The sequence below is a fragment of the Orbicella faveolata genome, unplaced genomic scaffold (assembly GCF_042242905.1).
Source record: "Orbicella faveolata isolate gen_17 unplaced genomic scaffold, um_ofav_v1 contig_15, whole genome shotgun sequence".
In the NCBI taxonomy this organism is placed as follows: domain Eukaryota; kingdom Metazoa; phylum Cnidaria; class Anthozoa; order Scleractinia; family Merulinidae; genus Orbicella; species Orbicella faveolata.
In genome coordinates, this window is record NW_028301542.1 from 338043 (window position 1) to 354584 (window position 16542).

Consider the following 16542-nt stretch of genomic DNA (forward strand, 5'->3'; position numbering starts at 1 on the left):
GAAGTCACTTGGCCTATCAACTTTTTTAAACAAAGGCGTTTGAGCCCGCGGTACAGCATGTGACATTCACACACACTCGACTCTGGCTATGGCAGGTAAGGTTATTTATCAATTATTTATCTCAATATTTCATTCTAAATCGCTGTTTCTTTTTGAATCAACAATCAAGATATCTTAAACTTTAATCAAGAGGTTAGTTCAGCAAGGCCTAGAGAAATAAACCTGGCAAATTTCCCTTGAAATTTTACTTTCGGATTCGCAAGTTTGCAGTTTGGCAACGGGCATGCAAAAGCTCAATTTCAAGAAATCATGCTCAATTTGACAAACAACTTTCTTGTTAACCTGGGGGAATGCTGCAGTTAATATTCATGCTATATGCGAAAACTAATAACAGTACCGTAGAGACAGTAAAATATATTTAATCATCCCCATTGAAGAGACACTGTTGATACACAAAATATCTTCATGTGCATGCCTGTATTAGCTGAAGGTTGTTGTCAAATGCACTCTGCTTATCGTATTTTGCATATTATAAGCACGTGATTATAATTAATATGAAGGCTAATATAATAAAGACAGTATTGCTGTTTTATGCGGGCAATCATGTTGACAGAATATTTCATACCCAGGAAGGTTTAAAAATTTGTTTGGGATTTTGTAACTGGGGAAAGGTGATTATGCTGTTTGTAAGTCGAGAAGTCTGTGGTTGGCAGGGGCTTTCGAGGAAACATTCACAAGAACTACAATCAAAGCCAGTTTCTCCTTACCCAGTCTCTACAGTGTATTATTAAGTAGACAGGCAACTTAACAGGAATAAAGAAAGTCAATCAAATAGGAGAACTTAAGATCTCTTGGTCTAAATCATCAGTTCATATTTTGGTAACTGGCCGTTTAGCCTCCAAGTCGATTAGCCCCTAACCATTTAGCTCCCAACCAGAAGTCGAAATTCGGTGTATTTCTCGTTCTTTAAGCATGAATGGGGCCTTATCGTCTTCTGGTTGGGGTCTAATTGGCTAGGGGCTAAATGACTGGTAACCAATATTGTAACTACATGTATAATGGAATGTGTTAAAGATCCTCCTGATTTAGGTTGAGTTCACAGCTTAAGCTACCTGACAAGTGTTGCTTATAAAGTGGATCAACAAAAACTGAGATGCTCTTGTCAGGATAAAATGAGACAAGACATAACATGAAGACATGTGACAGTGCTTGACATAAACTTGTATCAGATAACATATCTATGGCCAATTTATGAACCTGTGATTTCCTTCTAGGATGCAAAATATAGAACTGAGAAATAATAGCAGACAGTTTTAAAATACAGCTTATTACATGGGACCCCTTGCGAGGTTGTGGAAAATACAGTTAATTGTTTTGTGTATGATTATTTTAATAATTATAATGTTTACATACATGTACCATTGCACATAAACTCAAACAGTGATTCCTTGAGGGTATCACAAATTTATCTCAGCTATCTACATGCCAATGTGACAGAATGAGACCTTTTATCTCACCCTGATTGATCAGGTAGTGATGAATCTAGGGTACTTACCATTTACATGGGAAAACCGGAAATTCCAGTTGGAAAATCAAATGGTTCACGCCATTCCATTTGGGAAGCTTCAGAAATTATGGGCTGTGATTTGAGGTGATGCTATTTTTCTGCTCTTTTAAGTCTCTCTAGCTGATGTGGACGTACTTTATAGCGATTCCCTCTCCCGCAACGTCGCATTTAATTGTTTAATGTTTATGCCTGAAATTTCCAACCGGATGGTTTTTGTAAATGCTAAGCACCCCTAATCTACTGGTGCACTGATTTACAAGTTTCTGTTTAATTTACAATATTTGTTTGCTTATTTCAGTGTCCTCAATTAGTATAACAGTGCTAAACACTTGATTTACTGTAGTTTTATTCATTTATTATTTATATGCATGTATGATAAAATGTAATGCAAAACCTACATAGTACACGACCGCTGCACTGACAAAAAGATGAATATAAGTAATTATTATGTGGCTAGCTCCGTGAGCGGGCAAGATGAATCAAATCCTGCACTGTGATTGGCTACCCAAGCGGGCAAGATGGAGCTATCTTGCCTGCTCGGGACTACTTGCCACGTCCCGCAAGAAACATTTCTCTGAAAGCCATATAATAAATCCTTTATTGACCAAGCTTGTTTGGTCAAGATGGCTGGATATTGGCCTCATTCTTTTTTTGCGAGATTATGGACCTCGACTCCGTCTCAGTCCATAATCACGCAAAAAAAGAACTTGGCCAATATCCAGCCATCTTGACCTCACACTTGGTCAATAACCCATACATATTCCTTACTTGATCTGACTTGCAGAGGACAGCGAGTAATAACTGCCAGTCCGTGTTTGCTACACTGATTACATATCTCTCAGATCTGAGATCACCCAGTTGTAAAGGAGAACCTTTGTTTACAATATTTGCCTCATTACCATAAGCGATACAGTTTCTGATGGAGCTACAAAGAGATTAATACTGAATATTGAAAGGGCACAGTACGATTAACTGTCCCAAGGAATTTGAGCGTGATGTATTGAATACTTTTTGTGCGACATGGGTTTAAAAGCTCAAAATTTTACAAAGAATGTATGAGCTCATTAGCGCTTTTGCCCCACAGAAATGTTGATGTTTTTGAAAGCCAATTTCTCCTCGAATATTACACCAAAAGAGCCAAAAATTTCACCACTTAGTAAGTTTCATGAGCTCTTTAAGTTTTGCTAGTAAAACCGTGTGTAGCATGATGCCTTCTATGCGCAAAGTCATATGTTAATGAGGAAAAATGTGACGTCAGCAAAGATTCGCCTATGTTACTTAGCTGCAAAATATTATTAACTTCAACTTCACTTTATTTTGCACTTACATTTTGAAATTACAATATTAGCATAAAAAAAAAGAAAAAAAGATACATATATAACAATTAAAGGTGATGATGGTATATAGTTTATGCGTAGAGGCCAATAGAACTGCGAGGTTATCAAGTTAGCCTCCATCTCATTTGAGTGAAAATAAAAAAACATGGGAGTAGAAGGACAGATTACTAAAGGAAAGAGCTAGAAGAATTGTGGAAACTTACATTTGATATTGCTAAGATAGAACATAGTTTTTAACACTTTTGGAATTGTGGAAACTTACGTTTGATATTGCTGAGATATTAGAGAACGCTGCATTCAGTGACACTTATACTTAGAGTACCACAAATGAAATTCATGTCCATTTCTCAGCCTGATCAATTATAATCTCTAGGTTAATTACTGGTGCATTTATTCTTGTCGCTCTAATCTTGCGTGGATCTTGTCATATTCAAGCCAGTTGTTATTAAAAAGAAATGATGGGCTTGTAAATTTTGATAAACTGAAGAGAGCAGTCAGCTTCTCTTTGTCTGAATCAGTTACCACCACGGGAGGCTTACAAGTAACTTGGTTTGTATCTATCTGCTGCTGCCAACACCTCATGGGAGGGGGGAGGGGTACTCCCATAAAAATTGGGTAGGGGTGTGCGGCCCGCTTCTCAAAAGCCTTACCCTATTTATGACCAAAATCTGCGATATTCCCGACCCTATTTGTGACTTGACCCTTAAATCAATACCCTGTTTTAGACCTGCCTTATAATTAGTTCCCTAGTTAAGACCAATGTTAAATTGCTGTAATCAGAATTTGTGAAGGGCTTTTGTTCATGGTCTTATCGATAATGATAAAAAAGTAGCTTCTTCTAAAAAACATACCCAATTTAAGACCAAGTGTTAAAACCATACCCTATTTAAGACCAAAATGGCCAAAATCAATACTCTATTTAGGACCAAAATGGCTGAAAAACCATACCCTTTGGGGCCACACATACCTATACAGCTGATATAAGGGAGTAAGCCCCGGATGACACATACGTGCGAACATGCTCATCTGTTTATCAGTAGTGGGAATTAGTTTAGCAAAATATATTGGTTATGGACCAAGCATGAGGTCAACTAATTAGATGGCTGAACATTAGCCAAGTTCTTTATTTTAAGGTGTCTGTGTTTTTAACGGAACTCAGTCAAGATCCACAAACATGTAGAAAGAATAAGTCTGATATCTGGCCATCTTGGCCAAAAAAGCGTGGTTACTAAAGAATTGATATGTTATATGACGAACACTATTTTCTTGTGGGATGCCATCTAGCCCACTTGGGTAGCCAGTAACAGTGCAGGTATTGGTTCATGTTGTCTACTCATGGAGCTAGTTTATAATAATTAGTACTGTTTTGTGTATTTATTTTTAACATGTACAGATGGTGCAATTTGGCCAAGCTTTTCAAGGTTTTCGTTTAGTATGCATTTTTTTCAAACATATTTTTTAACTTACAAACTACAGTAATGTTTTTGTGCATACCTCCTTATTGTGTTGCACAACTGACTGATTGTTTAGCAAATTATCAATCTGTTTATCTAGTAACTGACCACTGTATATGTTACTGGGCACGTACTGCTGGTAGTGTTAATGCTTGTCGTGCTTTCTGACGTTGCTCATTATTTTACCCTTTGAACTCTGCAGGTAATGTGTTAGTAACTAAAGTTAAACGTGATACTAAAATATGATCTGTGTACAAAAACTAATTATGACATGAAGTCACAAGTCAAAGAAATGATTGACATCAAATAATGCCGACCCTCTTTACAGACTAGCAAGTTTTGAATGTTTGGCAATTTGTGACTCTGATCTACCCGATCAGGAATTTGAGACCTTTTGTTGTGAAATGCATGGTTATTAATCTCTCCAGATGATGAAGTTGTTGTTTCCAACAAGCTGAATTGTTAAAGATGCTATTTTACACAAGCTTGATCTTTTGTAAACAACAACTTTTATTTGTAAGTTTAACTGTTAGTGATCATTGTTTACATAGTGAAGCTGTGTTGCCCTTTTATTGTTAGTTGCTGCTTATTATAAAAAAAAAAACTGCTCAGGAATGATGTACATATACTATTTATAAAGTAATCACAAAATGTTTGTGATTGTTGAATATTTTGATTTCTAGATAGTTGCAATATTGTTAGCTTGAAATGTCAATCATCTTCTGCCATCAGCCCAATCCTGGGCACCAGGGATTTTTGACATTTCAAGCTGCAACATTGAAATTAATTCTTTTAAAAAATCAGAGGGCAATGCAGGTCTTCTGCCATTTTTTTTTTGGATTGTGATCATAGCTTTTGATAACCTTGTTGCCTGTTGCTGCCCCACTTATGAAAGAACATTGTGGGATTTTGCAGATGTGATACAAAACAGTTCAATGAATAATCATAATTTTTAATTATTCACAGTTCTAGAATCATGTCGAGCAAATGCAGACAATTTATTCAAGATCACATATCACTCCAAGAAATGACACTTGTATCGAATCACCTTTTAGAATGTTGTAACTCTCATTACATTATGAAATCTGGAACTTTTGTGTACAGCGTATGTGTGATGACTAAATGTGGAAAGCTAAAAAATTATGTGGTTTTAACTGATATCCCCAATTTACTGACATATCTCTTTAGGATTTAAAATAGTAAGTTGAGAGATGTTTCACTTTTTGAACTGTTGTGTTGTTTATTAGATTCCGCTCATTTATCAAAGTCAGCCTTGAAGAACAAGAAAAGGGCAGAGAAGAGAACGAAGGCTAGAATAGAACAAATTAAAGAAAATGGTGGCACCTTGGAAGCAATCGAAATGAAGGATCCAGTCGCTGTATTGAGAGAACAGTTACAAGAAGCCAAAGACAATAAGGTATGTGTTGCATCTGAATGATTGAATTCTAATTGAAAGAAATGAAAAAAAAACAACAACAACAACAACTGCAGAGGAAGAACATCATCAGGGACATGATGATAATAACACAGGAATGATGGAAAATTAAGTTTTGGAAGGGTGGCAAGTGTTGCATAAGAAAATTAAAGGTCTTTTAAGTAAACTTTTGGGTCAAACATAACATTAAGTGAATAACTGAAATGAGTTCTAATTTCTCGCTACCAAGAGCATTTGATTCTCATGTCTTGAGCAAGGATTTTTGCATAATTAGTTCCAACTCTGCACTGAATCTTAGCTGCAGTTTTTCTTAAGCTGTTAATCTCAGGATTTCCTGGATTTTGTTCTCAGGATCTCTGTGCCTCATTGAGTCTCGTATTTCACCATTTACCACCCAGTTGTATTAGAAGAAACCCTGTGAGGACAGCATGTGGAAACAATGTGAAATGTTGTACAGGTTTCACATGTTTTCTATATGATTTCAAACAGTATTTCACAGGATATTTCATAGATCTGTGAAAATACCTGTGAAAAATGATGTTGTGAAAACCATGTGAAACAGGCTACCCCTTACAGGGGTTCCATTAATGCGATCAGCAGGAGCTCAATGGGCTATCACAAGCAGGCAAGACTTTTTGAATGGGACTTCTTTATAAGAAAAGCTTTCCTCCAGATTGTCAAGCAGGCAGATAAAATCATCCTGACAGCTGATCAATTAAAAAGAGGGGATCTTTAGGGAACTTTAGTAGAGAGGGATTTGAGCGTATTAGAGGAGGGACACTAATTAGTGGGGGGGGGGGGGGGTTTATTACAAGAGGTGCCACTTTTATTAGATGGGGATGTGAACTTATTGAAATAGGGTATCATTATAAAAGTGTTAGCTTGAAAGACTGTTGAAAATAGCGTATAGCCTGTCTTCCAGCGTAAACCAGGACTTGTAAATTCCTTGAATGACTGTGATCATCAGACTGTAAAATGTGGATCTTTTGAAGTTAGCTTTATCTCAGATTGGTTTTAATTTCTTCAGTTTAAAGAGGAAGGCGTAATTAGCGCTAAACTATCAATGAAAATCTTGACTTTTTCAAGAGCAAAATTACATATCATGTGATTTAACTTATTTAGTAGTATTAGTACTGAAAAGTCCCCTTGGGGAGTGCTAAATAAAATTTCTAGTGTATTGTATTTGCAATCGAAAGTTTCTTTTTGCGTATTAAGAATTGTTTTAGAGTGGTTATTTTAGAGTGGTCGCTTGTCTCCACCAACTTGTTTTATAAAACGGCAAGAATGTGCGCTCGTCAGCGTTTTTCATTTGATCACGTACAAGTTTATAGAAACAGTGTCTACAGTGTTAAATGAGCCATACCATATGACAGTACAGGTCAATAGCTTTCATTTGAATGTTAGCACACTAGGGTTTCATCCACAGACTTAAAAGTTAGAACAACCTTGTACAGCACAATAAACAGTATCACGTGAAAGTACTGTTCAATAGTTTTCATTTAAATGATCACACTTTACTGACTAGGCTTTCATCGTCAGACTTAAGTTAAAACCACCTTCAGTACCACATTCAGGTACTGCTCAATAGCTTTCATTTAAATGGTCATACGCTTTGGTCTAACTGCTAAGCGTGGCAAAAGCGTTGTTAAAGATTAAAATAATTTCCACTAGAATGTATTTATCAACAGCTTTCATTTGAATGATGATACCCCCAAAGTATTTACAGCTCCCTTTTGTCTTTCTATGGTAAATGAAACTCATGTTAAATAGCAAATGATAAACTGGATCGCGTTTACTCACGCAGGATCACAAACTTGCAGCGAAGATTCGTCAACAGTTGTGGATTGCTCAAGATAATGCTGCTGGCGTGAGGTGAGATCACAGAAAAAAATGTTCTTTAAATAAAGTTCGGAGTATTTATGGACAGACGTGCGTAGGCGCACATACAATTGCACGTGATTTGGGAGTTCACTTGTCTGGGTGAGCAAACATCCAATCACAGGTGACCTAAAAGGTGCCGCGTAAGTAAAAATTAGGATTAAAGTTTATATAAAGATTTGTGGCAGATAATGCTGGATTTGGAATTGGCAATAAAATCCAAAAACAACAACTCCATCCTGAATGCCTTGCTTCTGGTTCTAGCGAGTTTCAGTTTCACTGGCTTTCACTGTAGTCCTCTATATATCCGATAAGCAGATAGGAGTTACATTGCAAGCGAAACGCTCTGGAAATGCTCCGAAACAACCTCAAACACCAAGTAAAACGGAACGCACATAGAAATCTCTGTAACGAGTTTTGGATAGTCTAAATCCTATATTCTTTAAAATCCCTAAAAATCTGCTCAACGCTGTTTTCATTCGAGAACTCTGACGCACCCGAGATCAGTTGGTAATATATTGGGTCATTCATATGACTGTCTCGTAATTTGTGCAAACACGGAGAACCCCTATAGAAAATTATTATTTTTTTAATATGTTGTTTTTCTGTGTGTAGCAAAGGGAAGCCAAGATAGTTATGTTTTATTGAGTAAACTACCTACCCTTGTTTGAAATCAGAATTTGATTGTTCGGAACAATTGTTTCACTCAACCTACTACACGCCACGAGAACAGCTCTCTCCTATCGATCTTTAGGCTTTTTCCTGAAGAGGAATTTAATAATCATTCGTTAAACATTATTTTTGGTTTTATTAACTTCACGTGAATTCATATTCCGGCTTTCGAAGGGTACGTTTAGGACCCTTTCTCCTTCACAGCTGGAAGTTTGACGATATCATGGTCACGAGAGTGTAGTTTATCTTATCACGTCTAAGACTGAGCAAGAAACAAAGAAAGAAAAAGAATGGCTGTCGCAAGGCACAAGACCTGCTTGTACTGTGCTCATGTCGCCGACTTGCGTGTCGCGATGAGAAAAATGCCATTCATTACCTTTTTATTGTGCATTAATGGAAGGGAAGGAATTATGTATGCCATGAAAATTTATTTGTGTCTGTTGTCGATGTAGTATCGATTTTCCATGTTTTGATTGCATACTGCTCTATAAAACATGCAAACATTCATGGTTGAAGTCATAAGACTTCCTGGTCTAAAGTTTATGAAACGACCTCTGTAATAGCGTTCTTTGTTCTTTATTTTCGTCTCTGTTTTGCTTTGCTCTCAAGTTTTATCACTGCGGGATTTTCTACAATCAACCTTTCCTTTCCCACAGATGTTATCACCATTTAATCTTTCAGCAGTGAGAAAATGCTAACACTTCAAACGGTCAAAGTTCAAAAGTCGCCTGTTTATATTAACAACACGTTTATTCACAGCGAGCGAACTACTGAATTGCTGGTATGGTTTCTGTTTTCTCTGCTCATCTGTCTTTGATTCCCTGGCACACAACTCGTTTTTAACTTAAGACAGACGATGAAAACATTTTATGAGGTCAGAGCTTAATCTGTATGCATAAAAACACTTCAGATCAGAATGCGTTTATCAGTTATCAAATCGCGCAAAGCATATGTGAGGTAAAATTTCCTACTCAAGCCAAGTTGTAGATTTCTTTTAGTATGAACTATCTGTCTAAAAATGGGTCAAAATTTGCAGTGTGGCATTTTGATCTTGCGCAAAATGGAAACATAACGGAAAGACTACAATGATTAGTCACGTGATTGCCAACTGCAAGGAGTTCCTTCATCCCAGCAGCAAAAAAAAAAAAAAAAAAAAAAAAAAAACCGTTACGGATAGCGAGTTCGATTTTGACGAATAACTTTTGCCAAACTTCTCCTAATGTCTCGCTTTCTGCCCTGACAGACTCTGTAGTTCACTTCAAAAAAACCTTGTTTTTGTTAGTCCATTCAAGCCGAAGTACGTGACCAACCTACCACAGACAACAAACCAATTCACATCAAACTAACAACTCAGTCAGGGTTGGCGGTCGCGTCACATTTTCATTTTCAGTTATCTGTGTATTAAAGAAGCCTGAGGCGGCAAATTTTAATTTTGTTTGCGAGATTCTGCCCCCCGAAGGATTAGTTTTTTGGCCTACGTGGTCTGTTTTTGGTGGGTGCATATAGCATTGTTTAATCCGTATCATGTTGCGGACATTGTTATGCAGAAATATAAGGAATTTTCTATCCCACAAACAGAAATGCACATTTCAAGGAGATTTCGTAATCAAATTAATATTCTCAGAGTAAATGCTACCTCAGTTTGTCATTATTTTTCTTGCATGCTATCTCTTATTGACGTTAGAAAAGTCTCAGAATTAAAGTTCATTAAAAATTTTTTTTGAAAAAAAAAAAAAAAAAACCGTGTTTTTGTGATGGAGACAGACCTCCTTTATCTTGGCAGTTGTGAAAACAAACATGTTGCGAAATCTTTTTAACCCATCCCCGTTCCCTTTCGCTGGGTAGAGCGAGAGTTACGTTCGAGAAAATAATTTTTAACATCAAACTTTCTATATTCGTCTCGTGGATCAAACACAGAAAGCATTGCAGTATACAAAAACATCTTGATATAGATGATTTGGAGTGTATTGTGTTAATCAGTTATGATCTGGTCGATGCAAGCATAAGTTTTGCACCTTATTCCACAACCGGTATAACTGGTTTACAGCCTGTGCGGTTGTGCATAATTCCATAACCGGAACTACTGGTTCTCATGGATAAACTTCTAGAACGAAAACTCTTCGTGTCTCCAGCCTGTTACCTTCTCATTTCTGGGCGCTTTCCTGTTACTGTCAACCCCTGTCAACCTTTAAATTTTCCTTACAGTTCCATTAACCTTGTCAAGTTGACAAGTGACGAGAAAACAGGAGTCATCAGCTAAGGAATACATACCTGTCCTGTCCTTAGCACTGAAACACGTACCGCTCGACACCCTCGTTACAGACTCACAGGGAAATAAGCTAGTGTAGGGAACAACATGGATATTTGTAATTGCACCACGCCTTGCCTAGTCTCCCGTAAGCGGAAGTCGTCGGGGTTACATTAAGGTATCTGCTTACGCCGAGGAAACGTCCGGTTATTCGAGGTAAGGTAGCAATGGGTTGGGACATATCCAGTGCTCTGTTTAACCTCAATAGCAAGCTCTTGAAGACAAGTTACGATTTAAGATGTATGAATTTGAAGTGATGACTGATTCTTTTGTGCTGTTTCATTGTGTAATTTGATTTATTGACAAGAATAATTCGGTATCGAGAGGTGTTTTTTCGTGTGAATTTTAGTGAACGGTGGAGGTGTCCGTCGTTTACGCGTTTTACATTTAAAGTTTTATAAAAGAATGGTTGAAATCCAGAGGCACTGACTTTATAAAATTCGGGCGTTGTCAGACATATGATTACGTGCGTTTGGCTCTAGTCATGCGGTTTGTTTTTATGACCGTCGTAAAACAAAACCCAAATTAATCGCAAAGTTAAATCAATGCGACCACGAAGAGCTCAGAAATTAATCCGTCCTCAAATTAAAAACAGCTAGAACAGCGGCAAGGCAAAAGGGTTTACAGGCGACATAGCTTTGTATAAATTGGTTTTTCAACGTTCCTCGTGCAGTGGTGCTTGTACTAAAGCAATGAACGAGTTTTCTTGCTGTAGCTTTCTATGACTGAGGGTCAGTCATGGATGATATTTACCAGCAGCGTGGTATCTATATTTCAAGTAATTCAAAGGATAAACCCGCAGTTGTCTTATATTTCGCTTGCAAGAGAACTTTGGTTAAAATGCTCATACACGCAATTAAATTGTTAGACGGCTGTTTAAACAAACCACAACGCGACGGCAACGGGAACATCGAAAAACAAAAGATTTTTTAATCTGTACAATGGCTCAGTGTTAGCAACAGTGCTGCGATCAACTTGTGATTGATTGGTTGATTTCTCTGCACGTGCGTTAAACTACGTGGTTTATTTCAGTGTTTAGGGACGGGTTTTTAATTGATTAGGAAATTAACGGAAACGTTTGGGTGAGTTTTTTTCCCATAAGAAGATTAACTGAAAACATCCCTACACATGGTGTCGATGATTCTTTTGTGTTATTTTGCGATGAGGTAAATGAGAATATATAGAAAATAGAACAGAAAGACTAGGTAGCTATTTGGAAAGCACGGCTGAGAAGTTGAACTCGGTTCTACAACTAACTACCTGCCTGCTGGTCTACAAAAGGTTACAAACACTAGTCAAACTTCTTCCAGTATTGAGCCTAGGTTTTTATCCATTTCGCGGTCGAAATTATCGTTTTAATAGGTTACTCACACAGGTGGCCTGTGCAAGAAAATAATTTGCCGGCGAATTTGTTCACGCCATGACAGCCGGTCACTATGATTCTTCATTAGTCTTTCATTACGCGGTTAAAATACAAGCTAACACAGTTTTCGAGTAAAAGCCTTACAAACACACCAGCAAATGCATATGTAGACCTACTTAATCGATGCTTACGAATAGCAAGAGCTAGTCAAGAGACATCTTTTTTTCTGGAGATACGAGAATAATAAGCCCGGGCGTCTTCATGAATAATCATGTATGCACCCAGTTCCTGATACTGATAGGCTGAAGAGGAAGCTTAGTTTTTCTTTCATTGATTTTAGAACGTAAAATAATAAATAAATTAGTATTTTAAGAGGAGGCCTCCAATCACCTAGCGGTGGTTTTCAGGAGGGCCCTCTAAAAAATAAAAGTCTAAAATATACATCAAATGTCTAAATATAGAAGTAATAAAAGCTAAAAACGTGGGACTAAAACTAGGGTATAAAACTAGAAGTAGGATTAAAAATACTACTGCTAACTAAGGGTAAAAATGGTTGAGTTAATACTGTTTCAGTTTGTGTTTAAAAATCCTTTTTGGCATGAGTTTCTTTAGCTCACTTGCCAGTGAGGCCCAATCGGTTATTGCTTTATAATACGTTTTGTTTCTGCCCCATTCCGTTCTTGGCTTGCTAATTTTGGGCATGTAACCATTTCAGGTATTGTAACCATGTTGTTGGTTCATGGTAGATCTAAACGCATCGAAATGTTCGGGGATCTCTCCTTTCATTGCGTCTTACACAGGACAACACCAATGACCAAAACCCCTTGCATGTAATGGGACCCACCGCAACGATGTTAGGGCCTCAGCTGATGTCACTTTTCCCTTTAAAATCTTCTTTGCAATGCGACTTTGGAATGATTGTAATTGTCTCATCTTTGTTGTTAAACCAGGCTGATCTCCTCAGACGAGAACGTGGGAGAACGTGCGACATCTCTTAAACTTTTATAACGCTTAGAAAACACGAACCTTAATGAAGGGTTTTATCAACTGTAATTTTCCTTACAAGATGAGAACATTAGCTTATGACATCATATTACCAAACTTATTATGCTCACCGACGTTTTCAAAAATAACATGAATTATGCTCATTTTGGTTTAATCTCTCAGCATGGCGGAAGTTGAAGATTTGGGAGCCGATATCTCATCTTGCATAGACGCACAAAGCGTCAAAGAAAAAACGACAACCACAGAAACACCGCCTTCAGTCTCTCAGGCCAGCGGTCTAACTTCTGCGGAAAAGAGAATACGAGCTTTAAAGAAAAAACTCCAACAAATTGAAGCTTTAAAAGAAAAAAGAGAACTTGGACAAGTCTTAGAGAAAACTCAGGTTTGTTACTATGTTAAGGAGAAACGCAATTTTTTTAGTCTTCTCTAACAAGTTTAGACTTTAAGTCTCGTGTTTCTCCTTAGCTTTAGTTTCGTTGAGAAAGTATATCAGAAGGTTGACGCAGTCTTTCAAACCTTATAGTTCGTCAAAAAGTTTGCGTTACCCCTGTGCGTGGAACATGTATCTTCAGCTTTCTTCTCGGTTTTTTGAAAACGTGATTAAACACCATGTCTTTTCTGAAACATTAAGACAAAACCCTTCGGTCTCTTCTGTTCCGAAAGACTGGTCTGTGAATCTGCTTCACGTACCCTAAGTACAGCTTTTTTCCATTTTAAATTGGAGTATGGCATTGGCTGATAACGGTTTCATTTCCTTTTTTACAGCTTGATAAGATCTCCAAAGAGCAAGAAACTCTCGATGAAATCAAAGAAATTGAATCACTCTTAACAGGAAGCTGATGCAGATGACGATTAAGTCAAATATAGTTTACAAATTAGAAAACAGAAAAATACCAATTTACAGATTGAAGGTTATTTAAATCAGCTCACTGTAAGGTAGAAAATCGTACAACGGCATAAATAGTAGACTATTTTTGCAGCGTGTAACAGAACAAAGGGGTTTATCTCTTGTAAGTGTCTAGTTTTGTAGAAGGCTTTTAGTAATGTATTTTGCATTCTTTTCACTTTTATTGAATAAATTATTATTTGCCTCGTTAAGACCCAGACCCATATACCGCGTGGGAGGCGCGGTAGCTTATTGGTCACAACATCACACTTCGGATCGAGGGGTTTGGATTTGAGCCCTGGCCGAGGTCACGTCCTCTTGTGCGAGGGACGTTATTTTCAAAGTGCCTTCATCCATCTAGGAGGAAAACTGAGTGACGGCGAATTTAATGCTGGAGGTACACCTACGATGGACTAGCATCACATCCAAGGAGGGGTAGAGATACTCCAAGTACAGAAACCAGGATAAGCTCCGGTCGTATTTTGTGGCCATGCACTGTAACTTGGTCGTAGTTACAGATGTTCGATGTTAAAAATGACTACACTGCACAAGCGCAGAAGAAGTTAATGCAGTAGAAAATTGATGTCCAGGCATTGGAGAACAAAACGGATAAATTGCCGCAGTCTAATACAGTCCAAACTGGGCATAACAAGTGGGAAATTATATTCAAATTCATCAATCTGTCCCCTTTGATATTACATTACATCAAATACAATATTGTAAGAATCCTAAAAATTACAAACACTGATTGTTCGTGCCTTTGAAACTTTGCAAAGTTTATAACCATTGATAAAAATAGCTCAGTAAAGTTGATATAATCATAGTTAATAGAGGGAAATGGTTAGGAAACCGTGCAAAGTTCTTCGTTGTATGTTCTTGTTGGCTATTTTGGGGATTGACCCTGTACAAAACCTGGCAAAATACAAAAGGTGGTTATGTGCGCTCATACAACTAATCAATAGAAGCATTGCGATTATGTAATTCAGGCATAGTCAATGAGCATAAAACAAAAGATGTGCGGGGTCAAAGACCCTCCAAGGTAAATCTTAGCCTGTTTGCTTGCTTCTCTGATGTTTACCGGCCTTCTTAACCATTTCCCTCTATTAACTATGATGTAATCGAATTGAAGTACATTGCAAGAAACGATTTGGAAATACATGGGACAAGAAATATAAGTGATAGAAACCGACGTTTAGGTGAATCTTGCGCCATTATCAAGGTTACATAATTAAAGATAAAAAGCGGTTTGTGAAGAGGCTAAGTTGAAGCTGTTCTGACCAATTTCTTAGCACGCTTCAATGTAATCAAGAAATGTGCGAACAAATTTGACTGCCTTGTTAATAAAATGCTGTGTATTCAAGATCTTAAACCAGCACTGAATGTGCAGTCTGACTCTTCGTGCTAAAGTATTCATGTAATTAGCTTGGCACTCTTTTATGCAAATTCGCATCAACTTAGCCTGTTCACAAACCGCTTTTTATCTTTAATTATGTAACCTTGATAATGGCACAAGATGCACCGAAACGTCGGTTTTTATCACTTATACTTCTGGTCTCATGAAGTACATTGCGCCAGAAGTATTCCGCCCCTCTACCGCAGGTTACTCAAACAATATTTGCCAACAACCTTTTCTATCCCTGAGTGTAGGGAGGAACAATAACAGATTCAAGGTCTTGACAATAACAGAACAAACCCAGCTTGATAATGAAGCAAGCGTGGTTGAACCCTTGACCTCCAGATGCAGTTTTGGCCTCCGCGCCATTACTAGTAAAATGACAGAACTTCGCTAGTTTCAAACCTTCTTAGATATTTATCAACTAGAAGCTGATGAAGATGCATTATCCGCCGTTGCCAGTTTGCCAAGGTGACGCTTTGAGCGTGAGCGGCCTTCGTCTGCGAGCAAAAACTTGCCACCTTTATTATTTACAAGTTCATAACTACTGCTGAACCCACCTGTTAATGCAGCACAACAGCTCTTGTAGGAACTAACAACTGAGTCAACCTACCAGAAAAAATATTGCGAAGATCGTTTAAAGCAGTCGATGCCTGATGGCTTCACGCTGTAACCTGTCAGGAGCTGAGAACAGTTTACGCTCTGTCTCAAGTATAAGTTGGTGTCTGGCAAAGGTCAGTGGCAACTATGTAATAACATGACTCTAGACTATGACCACTAAAATCTCTGAAGGCATTACACGAACCCGCTGCATGAAAGAAACGTTTTGAGAAAAATTTTTTTGGGTTGAAGTAAATACTCTCTTTTCTTCCTCATCAATCTAGCTTTGAGAGATGATGACACTTGGGCGGATCCAGACTTTGAGCTAAAGAGGGGGGGGGGGGGGGGCGGGGGGAGCGGCGGTCGTGTCTTACTTGCCCTGCCGGCTTCTCTTCCTTCAGTCATTTTTTTTTTCACCAAAAATAAGGGGGCGGGGGGCGGGGGAGGGGGGGGGGCGGGGGAGGGGGGGGGCTCGGGCCCTAGATCCGCCAGTGAATAAATCAAATGAATGAAACAATAGAAATTAGAACTAAATGCCGGAACAGTTGAAATACTGAGCTGATTACAAAGATCAACCAGTTGATTTCGTCAGGCCATAGAAATCAAATTAAGAGTACAATCTGTGCAAATACTTCTGGATCGAT

At 37.9% G+C, this 16542-nt stretch overlaps 1 protein-coding gene across 1 annotated transcript; it reads left to right on the forward strand.

The window, feature by feature from the left end:
- Nucleotides 1-6: 6 nt before the first annotated feature.
- Nucleotides 7-14117, forward strand: LOC110068990 (uncharacterized). Its single transcript, XM_020776408.2, has 5 exons — nucleotides 7-95; nucleotides 5606-5775; nucleotides 7598-7665; nucleotides 13182-13401; nucleotides 13785-14117. The coding sequence occupies exons 1-5, from the start codon at nucleotides 89-91 to the stop codon at nucleotides 13857-13859; spliced, it is 540 nt and encodes a 179-aa protein (XP_020632067.2). The 5' UTR covers nucleotides 7-88; the 3' UTR covers nucleotides 13860-14117.
- Nucleotides 14118-16542: the final 2425 nt, after the last annotated feature.

Bases quoted from the DNA above. Each gene is read 5' to 3' on its own strand.
- LOC110068990 (XM_020776408.2), top strand. The intron at 7,666-13,181 runs GTGAGATCACAG...TTAATCTCTCAG, and splicing joins GATAATGCTGCTGGCGTGAG to CATGGCGGAAGTTGAAGATT. The intron at 13,402-13,784 runs GTTTGTTACTAT...CCTTTTTTACAG, and splicing joins AAGTCTTAGAGAAAACTCAG to CTTGATAAGATCTCCAAAGA.